At 40.5% G+C, this 12,928-nt stretch overlaps 1 protein-coding gene and 1 long non-coding RNA gene across 3 annotated transcripts in view; one reads left to right on the top strand and one right to left on the bottom strand.

The window, feature by feature from the left end:
- Positions 1-12,928, top strand: part of LOC146789600 (uncharacterized) — a 192,862-nt gene that overhangs the window by 68,555 nt on the left and 111,379 nt on the right. The gene's annotated exons all lie outside the window — the stretch shown is intronic.
- LOC146789601 (integrin beta-1-A-like) overlaps positions 5,563-12,928 on the bottom strand; it is a 319,722-nt gene continuing 312,356 nt past the window's right edge. For both annotated transcript variants that reach the window (XM_085631859.1, XM_085631858.1), the window contains exon 15: positions 5,563-7,478. In XM_085631859.1, the coding sequence (XP_085487985.1) occupies positions 7,429-7,478 (50 nt within the window). In that variant the 3' untranslated portion in view covers positions 5,563-7,428. The remainder of the gene's footprint in view (positions 7,479-12,928) is intronic.

The following is a 12,928-nucleotide window of genomic DNA, read 5'->3' on the forward strand; positions in this document are numbered from 1 at the left end:
TTTGTTCCTCCAGTGGGATACACTCCGGTCTGGCTAGAAATTGAAAAAGCGCTACTCAGCAACCTGGCCCCAGGTGCCCTAGTTACCTCCAAACTCACAAACATTTGCTGCTCAAAATCTATATTCAAATACACGAAACATGCTCTATTGACACTAGATAAAAAATTTAGAGGTTAGCATAAAACATTCGAACATGGAGTCATTGTAGGACAACAATAGGATTTACTTCAGTACATGGATCGACAAAGGTATCTTCTTCCCTCGCCAATTAGTAGACACAACATCCCTCTTTACCTTCAACGACATACAGACTAAATTTAAACTCGACCTTCTGGAGTTCTATAACTCCTTAAAAATAAAGGTTGCAATTACAAAAGCAAATCTACAACACTCCTCCCCATCTCTCCCACAATACATAGAGAAAATAAATAAATTGGGCCACCAGGTCTCCTGGATATACAAAGCCCTTCGCCCCAAGCAATCTGGCCTTAACAAGAAGGTCACGGACTATTGGGAATCGCTTTCCTCCTCTGCGATCCCCAGAGAGATCTGGTCTAAAACTTGGAACTCAGTCACTTGGGATAAAATTTTGCCAGCTCTATCGCAGACAAAATTCTGGCATACTGGACACCAGCTCGCCTACACCTACATAAGATCAGGGAGGACCCCAATTGCTGGAATTGTGGAGAGGAAACAGGGGACCTTACACGTTTGTTGTTTTACTGCAAGTGCGTAACAGCATTCTGGGATAGGTTTTTTGATTTTGTCTCCAAACTATTTTCATGCTCCCTTAAGAGAGAAGCCTCTATACTGGTATTTGGCTTCCTCAGAGTCCAGTCCCCGAGTGATAATGACAGGGCCCTTCTGGATCTTCTTTTGATGGCAGCAGTTAAAGTCATCTTAAATAACTGGAAGGACACACATAAAGCGTCATTTACATGCTGGTTGAATTGGGTCTCCAACCTTAGGGGCGATGACACAATCGCCCTCAGACACATGTGGGATAGCCTTGATACATATTTTGAATCGCACAAACCGCCGTGAACTGAATCCCAGGGATATAGGGAGACTTAGGGGCGCTCCATAGCCGTACCTACACATGACTGCTACCTATTTCCTTCCACAGGGAACCATATATACTATGTCATTGCAATAACTAAGTAGAAGTTTTTCTGTAGTGTTGTTAGATGTGGATTTTTATTCTATATTATAGTTTAGATTAATGTGCATAATTTGTATATTTTAGATTAATGTGCATAATATGTATAGTTTATATAGTAGCATTGTGTCTTACATTATATTATGTATGTTTCGTGTATTCATTGTTGGAAAACAACCAATAAAAACCTTTGAACATCAAAAACATTTGCTCCGAAATTTTCATATTTTTCAGGGCTTAACACTTCTTACCCGACATAAGGTTGCACCAACAACTGCTCAAAAAAATATGCTACCTAACACCAAACAGATTTACTCCTTTATTGCCCAACTGTCTGAACAAGGTTTCGACTTATGGAAGTAGACTATAGAGACAAAATCAGTCTGGGGTTCTAAGGAATGGCAAGTTCAGGGAACAGAAGCACTACTTAGGGTGTGCCTCATCCCACAGCAGATCATCTTTTTGAATGACAGTGCAACAGACATCCTGTCTTAGACTAGCCAAGAACAAGGATTTGAACACACCACGGATTCCAACACAGTCACACTTTGATGGGTGGCAACATTTTACATCACGTGGAGGGGATACATTAGATGACATCATTCAGTACAATACTTCAGACCCCAATTGGAAGGGAAGGTTAGTTTGGCCCACAGACACAAATAGATGTCAATCAAGATTCAGGGGTACCACCGAAGGGTTTAGTATCGATAGGCCAGACCCACGATAACATCCGGGGGTGGTGACATCATACAGTGTTGGGAAGTTGTGCCTCGATTGGTTAAAAACCTCAACACTGTCCCAGGTGAAACAGCACTTATGCTTATTCTCAGATGAGGTGGACCTAATGGATTTTTTACTAGGTCCCCGAAAGCCACGTCAGAAACGTTTCTATTACGCTGTCTATAATGATATCTGGAAGCTCTTCCAAAAAAAGCAGCAGAGAGACTTCGTGAAATAGACAGATTTGACCTAGCAAAGGCGTTAGCAGTAGTTGACAATGGTATGACTACATTAACATCCAGGATTAATTCACTGGGCAACATTGTATCTTCTGCTATTGATATACTAGAACAGGACTTGTCCATACTACAACACGGACAATCTCAACTGCGTTCCATTATGTTGTTAAGCTGGACACTGCAATCATTGTGTGCTGGCTATGTGCCTTGGCGATTTATCAACAGTATGTCTCTATTTTCAGCATACAATCTAACTGAAAAACAGATTACGATGGCACAAAGGGGAGCAAAATATACAATGTTGCATATTGAAAAACTTGACAAGTTACCTTTTACTCTGGCAGAATCACCATCCACAGAATGGTTAATCCATGGCCATATAACACTACCAGTCACAACTTTCCAGTTTCAATATTGCCTAGAAAAACAGGCAGGCAGATATGAAGCGATGGGTCGGGAATTCATCAAGGAATCTTGGGAATTACCATATAGATTTCGATGCAGGAATGGGGACATAGAAGTGTTCCTTAGCGGTACCAACTGTGAGAACTCTTTAAGTGGATCTCTCATATGCCAGGATATCATGCTTCACGGGGCCTGTAATGATTCAGTTGCAAACTTATCCTGTCACTTGAAAGGGACCCCAGCTGCCGTGATTAATCCGGTGTTCAAGGTATTTTCAAATGGGAGTTACTTAATGCTGAATGATCAAGTTTTATGTGGGATGCTCCCGGGCATCACATATCTTGTCACTGTAAGCTCCAGGGTTACTTGCTGTATGCAAGTATTGTTTCCACCAACCCACACAATCAGGGAGGCGCCGTTATGGCCTTCGTTGAATGTTTCCTTTATACAGTTTGATACTCTGAGCCGAATGAAAGCCATGCTTTTACAGAAAACCGTGCCCTTAATCTCTGCCCAGGAAACTTATGATCTCCAAGTTGCAAGGTCCTTAGCTGAGATACAGGCACTAGTACGAACAAACTGCCCTCTCCATATCACAGAAATGGTACAACGTATCTTTAACATGTCTGATACGATGGGTATTGTCCACCTATTTAAGACCGTAGGTTCCGTACTGTTCAGCACCTTTCAGACAATCCTCTGAGTTATTCCCAACTTCATACACTCTGTATTCAGAAGCTTTTTTGGAAGGCTTCCGCTGATCCTGTTACTAATAGCAGGTATCCTGATTGTCATTTTTCTGTTACGCAATGGACGTCCAAGTCACCATTCTTAGAGCCACCACAGGATGCTTCAGCTCCTGTAGGAAAGGATAACTGCTCCTCAACAAATACTCAGGCCTTGGATGACACTCATAAATCCCCAGCAGCGGCTGTGGTGAATACGGAGGAACATCTGTGCTCGACTGACCAGTTCTGCGAGGTGTTGCAGGGACTGTCGTCCCAGCCAGGACACAAACATTTGGCTCATCGTGTGCTGGGAAAATTCGGCTTTTTCAAAAACAAACAAATTTGGAATTTTAAACAAGACGCTTTGTCTAAACTGCATGACTTTCAGTCGCTCTTTGTTCTAGCTATATATACGGACATAATTTAGTACTGACTTCTATTGCCTGCAATGTATGATTTTTAGCATTTCTTATACTTTTACATTTTTAAAGTACTATTTTTTATGGACTTTTTTGCGTACAACATTTAGCCGTATGTTAGAAGTTTTTAGTATGTCGTCCAGTCGGATGAGGAATGGGTGTTTTGTTCCATATAGGGACCCCAATATCGGCTCAGGTAATGAATGCACCTTTCACCTACATTCCCCTGATATTACACTGCATAACGGTTCTTAGTACTGACCTTTTGCCTAGTTACGGTAATGCCTAAAGATGACATGGGGTTTTCTTCGAAAAGCGTAAGCCTCATGCATTATGCATGAGGATTCTTGGAATAACAGCAGGATTGTGGGCCAACCATCTCCTGCATAATAACTATGTACAAGGGTCATTCTTTCCGTCATCCTAGTCTGACATGACACAGCAAGGTATATCCCCAGGGTGTACCACTTTGGGCATATATACACCATATCTTGCTGAGGTAGTCAGAGGAGAAAAGGACTTCCATGTTGACACACTGACTCAAGAAGCCTCCAGCTCGCAGTGGTCTGACATCCCTTGCGGGTTGTCTATCTCGAGACCAAGACTGGGTCCCACAGTCTCTCACTTCAGGTAATGGGGTCGAATTTATCCTAGAGGGATTCTTGGCTTCTACACCTACATACATGCTAGGTACATCTAGTTAGGATCGCATCGTAGGAGTACGCATTTATTACTGTCATGTATTTGATATACTTGCCTGTATTCATTGTTTTAGCACGATGGTTGGAATCTACCATCCTTTTACTCTGTTAGTGCTTATAATCATTTATATCTGTTACTGTCTAATGGTTGTTTCAGCACACCTATTTTACACTAGAATGTTCAATAAATGCTTATTGAGAAACGTCCCACCGTTTATTCTGTGTATCTCTTTGAGACAAAGTGAGCACGAGTGACTGAGCGACAAGAAGCACTGTTTCCACGATCCCTGAGGGATCAGGGTTGTCATGTTCGATAGTTGCCAATAACTATTTCCTCCTTGGTAAGAGGAGTTTCTAGTGGCACTGTGAGCTAGCTAGTATACAGGCTAACATACCCGGTAGGGGCATCTAGAATTAGTCCGGACACCGATCCTACAGTTTATGTTGTCTAAACGCTCAGATCCTATATAGGTTTATAGGAACCACACGACAGTGGTATTGTCTAAACTGATAGAGATAAGATGGCAGCAGATTGAGAGGCTTCAGCACTAAATAAGCTTTTAGCACGTCATGCATTTTTACTGAATACTTTAAGTAGTACTTTAAGTAGCTTGGAGCCATAACTTACCTTGGACATGCTTCGCCACCAGCAACGGTTACTGAAATTTTTAGGTTTAATTTATTCCCACAGCTATTGCCCTCCAATCATGGTTGCTTTATGGACTCGAGGTTAACCTTTGTGTGACTGTGATAATGTTTCCATTAATGATAACCTACACATAGTCATGGTCTGTCCGACATATAATTATTTAAGTTCTAAATACATATGTCCACTTCTGAAGCCCATGTATTTTATTCAAGTGGGACCTGCACTATTGTTCCTCCAGTTTTAAACCACTCACACAGTCTGCTATTTTTTATCTTGTTATCTTACTGGTATTTTAAAGCCAATCAAATTGTAATTTATCCGATGTTAATATTTATGAAATCTATCATACAGTGCTTGACTTTTCTGATTTTATTTTTTTAAATCGAATAAAGTATATATTGATTGTCTAACAGTAGTTAAGATTTTAGCAACTATTCCACCAATCACTTTGGTGTTTCTTGTATCTTAAGATGGATCTCTACATTGGCTGGCTGTTAAAAAAAGTACAAACATTTTTGTGAAATTTGCATGACACATAATACATTTCCAATGAACTAATTTATTTTAAGTAGATTTAGACACATACATAGCTTTGTATAAAATAATGCAGTGCATTACGGATATAAACGACATGCTTAGCCAGCTGGATGACGGTTTGTCAACAGGTATTGCTTACAATAAACAGTTGTGAGAGAAAAGTAAAATGTGACAAAGAAAGGAAAACTATATGATAATCATTTATGTCTCTTAACAAAATTCTGTTTATTAAGTTTGTTTTATTTATTACGATTGACCATGCATGTATATCATGCCTGGAATATATAATTACATTTAAAATAATAACATTTTTCTCTATTACATAAGCTTCATGGAGATAATTGCATTAAAAAAGGATCAACATCTCTGTGCATGGTGCAAGAAGTTATCGGTCCAGAATGTCAAATAACAGTGAAATAAGAATAACAATTAACCAAAGAGGTCTCAGTGATTCCATAAGTAAATGGTAGTTCTAATACACAACTTAAGAGGACATGCACATTTTTCACATTTAATACTTTGCTGTGAGATAGGGGCAACAGATCTATAAACCTATCCTTCATTTTCGCTGGACAGTTCTTCCTTGTGTTCCATTCCAGGGTTACCAAAAGCAAAATCCATTTCGTCCCAAAGAGGAGCTATGGTAATTCTTAAACTATACCATATGTAATGTAAGGCTCCTGCATCTAGCCCATTGGCTTACATAGTGGTGCCATTTATCAAATGAAATGGGGAATTTTGAGTCCTCCAGTGTGTAGCTATGCATTTTTTAACGAGAACCAAGGCCAGATCTATGACTTCCAGCTCTACGAAGCATAGGTCTTGGATATTCGCCCAGCAAGCAGGCCTCAGGGGCATGTAATCCCTTTATATTGAGTAGACCCTCTAACTGTCTTGGCACTTGTCTCCAGAATACCTGCACCTTAATACATAACCACACCATGTGGGAAAAGTCTGAATCATGACAACTGTATCTGGGGAGGTGTATGTCAGCTGATCTTCGGATAAGATTCAGTCGCCTAGGGGACATATAAGTCATGTAGATGATTGAATTGGGTATTTTTCAATCTTACATTCCTAAAGATTTCCTGCATGTGCACCAAAATCCTACTCCACCCTGTCAGTAAAAGTCTTGTTAAGAGTATTTTCCCACTTCTCTTGAAGTCCTGTCACTTCAGGGTTAGTCATATTGATGGATCTATATAACCATGTTAAGAGGTTCTGGGTGTTTCCCATTGTAAAGAGCAGCTGAATTGACAATCATTTATGTGTAAAGACATTATAGCAAAGTGCAAAGATCTACAACATAAACTTACCACTTGTGGCAAAACATTTATTTGTATAAAAGTGTGATTTAGAAAAATAGTAATTGCAGACACAACAACTAATGGTTGTGAGGTTAAGTTCTCATAAAAGAATTAATCTGTTTTCTAATTTCATACGGATTATTATAGGTTGAGGCCAGACATTTTTTGTATATGTATCTTTCTGTTTTTTCAGAATTCTAGTGCTGTTATTTTTTGTATGAATTATATGCGATATAAAGCACACCGTTGTTGATTAACTTCCTTTTGGAATTTTGCTTGGTGTTTAAAAGGTATTTTGACATAACCGGGAAATTACGTTTAAATTGTACAATGAATTGTATCAGGATTTACCAGCTTTATTTGTGCTGAAAAATCTTTTACTGTCTAACACCTTTTATGAATACTGTTTCCCTATTCTCATAAAGCACTTGGGGCAAAGTAAATTAATAATCACTGTCTTCTGTTCAATCATTGTGACAATGATATCAGAATCCCAAAAATGTCAACTCATGCTCCTGGTATTGCTCGGGTCATTGTCTCCTTTTCACATTTGTTTCAGCCTTAAACACTTAACTCGCCTTGCTCATTGTCCCTGTGTTTCTGCATTGTTTCTGAAATAAAAAACATAATACAGCTCATTATAAAGTATTGCAAGTCAAATTATATGTTTTAGGGTTCAATAAATGTTTCTCAGTTTTTACATGAATTACAGATTAAATAAGAAGATATGTAAAATGAACTACTAACCCCTACATTGCACTTCCACCAAAACTTCTCACAAATTTCCCTGGCATTTCTAATGATGATATATAAAGTGTGAGTAGATAACAAAGCAAAAAAATAATATGTGATATATATAGAGTAACATTTCCAATAATGATTGTCAATTTTAAATAAAAAAAAGTCTTTTAAAAAAATCGTACAGTCTTTATGACTGTTGGTTTGAAGAAATGTTTCTATTCACATTGGTATATACACTATTGGGAATGTTAGTCAATATATATCACATATCATTTTTTGCTTTGTTATCTATCCGCACTTTATATATGGAATAGTCCTTTTTCTTCGCCTCTTGATCTAACTAGAATCTTCTAAACTCTGGTTTTAAAGCCATGTATCAGGTTCTTTTGTTGCGTAACTGAACATTGTATAGAACTTGTATTGTAATACAGTTTCTTTTGTGTGTATAAAAATTTCTAGCCCTGAGGAAGTCTGTGGTTCATACCACACTAAGACGAAACATGTGTTGGCTAGGACTGCTTTTGGAAGAAACTTAAGAAATAAAAGAAGATTAAGAAGACCACTTGGTGTTGATTGATTAAGAACGTTGACGAACTATGAAATATGCTCAGGATATATCTGTTTTTCTCAACTGTTTTTGTGTAACACCCCTGCTCTCAATTTAACATCTACACACATCAAAAGGCTAAATGAATCAGGAACAAACCTATTTATGAATGATACAAAGAACGCTTGAGATAAGCAACCTGATATGAACATGTAAAAAGTAAAGAGAAGATCAGGGATAGAGGTAGGGCAGGGACACTCAACCAACAAAGAAAGACCAGTTGGAAGGGACAGAGAAACAATCATCACTTGTGAGAAACAGGTTCTTTGCCTATTTCACTTTTGAGTGTTAGGGATATCGTTGGATATCAAAGTCCTTTAGTAATTTCAGAGAGATTAAGATTTTGGTAGAAAGCAACTATAGTTTCAAAGCAGAGGGTGTATTGCATGATAAGGGAGATGGACTGTAATACATGGTTATATTCTTAATGACTGTGGCCCGACAATCTGATCTTTCAAAACAGATGAAGGCAGATTATGTATTGTCAATAGCAATCATATTCAATTATATGCAAGTGAGGTGTTGGGTTAAACATGCCTCTTAAATAAAGGGCCTTGTATACTTCCCACAACTTTTCAAAGATTGTCCTCTTAGTCAATTTTTTTTTCCTACAAATTATTCATCCCACAGGGTCATGCCAAGTGAAGATTTCAGAAAGCATGGAAGAAAGAGTTGGGAATAAAATTAGACAAGGACCAATGGAATGAAATTCCATTCAGAGCTTGTAATTTTGCAAAGCACATAGAGCAGTGCTTCCCAAACCTTTTAGAACCATGACTCACTTTTTAGAACGACAAATGTTTGCTACTGGCCTAGCTTTAATGGGCATGAGGTGGGCGTTTTTTTTATGTAACTAAGGCATCATCTGGTAGCGCACTGCTATTTACAGACAGCACATCTTCCATTGAAATTACTTTTACATTTACACAGATCTACAGTTTTACTGATTAAACTATATTGCACACAAATGATAATGTGTGGAAATTGGGCATCAGTGAATATTTATCATTTGTGCGTCACCAATTAAAGTATCTTGATTGTTTTGATCCTATTAAAATCTGTTTTCCTGACTCTTCAAAATTACAAAAAATGTGCCTCATTTTTGCTTTTACAACTGCTGAACTTGTACAGTCTGCATTTTATAGGTATTTACATTTTGTTGCTAGTTACAAAAAAATGACATTATACAGCCTTTCTTTCACTCTTCCTGTAACCCAGGAAGCTTGTCACATAATTCACTTTAATATTCTTTCTCTGACACCAAATTGAAAAGAGTTTGTAAACACCGATCCCCATGTTAAAAAAAAAAAGGTAGCAAATTGTCAGAAGACAAAGTCTGACATTTGACTTCTGTCTCTGAAGTGCAGAAAATGTGACAAGATATACACAGAATTTAAAGGCTTCTTCATTTATTGCATGGAATTTTGTGACCCACCAAAAATCAGCTGGCAACCCACCAGTGGGTAGCAGCTTGGGAAATACTGATGTAGACTCGAGAGAAACCTTGCTAAACTTTTATGTGAGCCGCAATACTTTCCAGCCTGCTTTCACATTATGGTTGAGATTCGCACAGTGGCTTACTGGAAGTAGATTAGGGCGCTGTGAACCATCACTCACATTTTATATAAATGGCTAATGTTGAACAGCTTCTGGAGGGCTACATATTCCCTCAGCTCTCCTATGTACAAACTTGAGAAACATTAAGGTCAGTTGAAGGAGGTGGAACAACGCCTTTCCACCAATGAGGACACTGTCTCATCTCATGGCGACACTTTGCTCAACATGGAAAAAGTTCTGAGGTCATTCCAGCAAAGAACGAAGATCTAGAGACACGGTCCTGCCGCAACAATCTTCGTATTTTAGCGATGCGAGATTCTGCGAATACAGGAAAGAAGGAAGATTATGTGGAGAAGCTACTTGTTACTCTGTTTGGCACGGACTCCTTCCCTAAACTCCTCATGGTAGAAAGTGTGCATAATGCCTTTGGTGCCCAACCACTCTCGGGTGCCCCTGTTTGCCCAATTATCGGCAGAATCCTTAATTATAGGGGTCACAACCCCACTCTATGGCTGGCTAGAGAACGACGCCCACTGCAGTTCGATGGTAATGAAATGACACCGTATCCGGTCTTCACAGTTAGAGGTCCTGGAGGCAAGGTGCAAATTCGTTCTGATCAAACAGAAGCTGAGAAAGGCCTCCATTCCATACGCCATGATTTATTTTGCCCGTCTCTGCTTCTCCTTTCAGGGTAAAGATCACTTTTTCACCAATCCTCAACTAGTCACCGACTTCCTTTGCTGCCACTCTACTCCTATGTCTTCAGTAAAAACCCCAGCCACCTTGCCACGTGCTTCGTCTCCAGCTTCCGACGTGGGATGACCATACTCCTCCCCTTATAAGGCTCCTGTCATACTGCTTGTTCTGTGCTCTGCCAACACTAAGCCAAGTGACCTCCCTCACAGGCATCTTTGTTAGTCCAATGAGACTCCTGTCTCATCATCACATTGATCTGGATGAGACTGTGCTGGGTGTCTGGAGACACCCTCGTCTTTACTAGAATGACCCCTGTAGCCTCTCTGGATGTACACTGCAGGTTATCCCTGATTGCACTTACTATTTCCTTTCCTTTTTCTCCTTCTGTTTCCTTTGCTTTTTGATTTGTTCTTGCTTGTGGATCTGTTAGAGATTATCCATGCTTTGTAATTTAGTTCAGTCTTTTAGGGGGTATTATTGGGGATGGAATATATTCCTGGCGAGATTGGGCCATCAGTGGGGGGGCGGCAAATTGTTATTTGTAATTTTATGTTGTGCCGATTGCTCTGTAATGATCACTGGACAGTGTTGCTTTCTTGTTTCCACTAGCTTACCACTTGCCAACTGCCACATCTGCTCCCTCTACCCATCTTAGAATGACCAACATGAGCAGTGCTGATGTCATCCTCTCCCGAGTATCCTATAAATGCATCACAAGGACCTTTAGAGGGTTGGGAAATCCGCGCAAACAACGCACGTATTGTTTTGTCTTGATAGACATGGCATTCACATTGCTTTGTTACAAGAGACTCATCTGAGTGCTGACACTGGTACATCCTTCGTGGACAGGTGGGCTTCCCACAGACTATTTTGCACATAGTCCTTTTATGCAAGGGGGTACCGTACATAGCGCAGGGGTCCCTATGTGATGTGCAAGGCTGCTACATGATCATCTTGCTACGGTCCCAACACAGATGACTACTTTCTGAGAATGTTTCTGGGGCCAAGTTACATCCATAGGCCCGTCTTTGTTATTGTGGGGCGGCAACGTTAACACAGTTATGTGCCTGGATATTGATCGCTCACATGTCCCGCCCACCTACCTCAGCATCGCTGTCCATCATCTCTCAGATATCATGGAGGATCATGACTTGCTTGATGCTTGGAGAACACATCACCTGATGGCCATAGAAGGCACTTTCCACTATTCTAGGCTAGATTACTGACTGATCTCCAGGGGTTTGGGGTCTTGGGTGTGTGAGGCTTCTCATCTTGCATGCACATATTCTGATCACACTCAAGTCCTACTTATGCTGTCCATTCCTACGCAGACTCCCGTTGGTGCAAACTGGCTACTTTCCCCACGCTTGCCTCTGGATCATCAATTTTGGGTGGTGAAACTTTGGCAACAAATCTTTGATTATTTTTCTCAAGAAACGCGGACTCTGTGTTACTGATTGGAACCATCTGAGAGGCGTTTAAGGCCATTGTTAGGGGGCTGTGCCTTGGAAAAAGTGAGCGAGTACTGCGCAACCTGCGCTAACCTCTAGGTTGCCTGGAAGGTGAACGTAAGCAGCTAGAAGCCCAACTGGGTGGCACGGGCAATTCCAGATTAACTCAGAAGATCAGGACAGTATTGTCTGAATTTCCTGAAATCGCCGATAGAGAATGCCACTTCCGTGGCAAGTATGCAACTGTCAGAGTAGTTGGGTAGGGTGAGCCTCCAGGACGTACTCTGGCCTCTATGACTAGGCGACAATTGTCTGCTAGTGACATTCTGGGAGTTTGGGCTGACCTGGGACAGCTGCCTTTGGATACACTTGGCATCCTCCAAACCTATTCCTCTTTCTATAGCTCTCTTTGTACATCCAAAACGGAAGATCCCATTGATGCTGACTCTTATCTGGAGGACGTGACCTTGGGCTAGATAAGCGATGCCCAGAGATCTTTCCCGACTCCGAATCTTACTGTTGATGAGATAAGAGACGCGATCCAGCAAATGCAGGCTGGTAAGTCCCCGGGGCCTGATGGGATTCCCTGCTGACTTTTATAAATGAGGCTTATGTGGACATCTTGGTGACCGTGTTGGCTTCTGTACTTCAGGAGACAAAAAAGGTGGGTCAACTCCCCCCTTCTATGCACGAACCCATGATCATGATCCTGCTCAAACCCGGCAAACCCCCTAATCCCTGCGAGTACTACAGGCCTCTCTCTCTTATTAATTGCGATGTTAAGATCTTAACCAAAGTGCTTGCTAATTGCTTAACCCTCCTTATGACGTTTTTGGTTCGCCCAGACCATTCATCCCTGGTAGATCCACCTCCTACAATCTGCAGACCCTGTTCGCAGTACTGCAGGACATAGAACCAGACTTACCTGCGAAGGCAGTCTTTTTAGATGCCACCAAGGCCTTTGACTCTTTTGAGTCTGACTTCTTAATGGCTGTGCAATGTCGGATGG

This window comes from Triturus cristatus, chromosome 10, assembly GCF_964204655.1.
Source record: "Triturus cristatus chromosome 10, aTriCri1.1, whole genome shotgun sequence".
In the NCBI taxonomy this organism is placed as follows: Eukaryota; Metazoa; Chordata; class Amphibia; order Caudata; family Salamandridae; genus Triturus; species Triturus cristatus.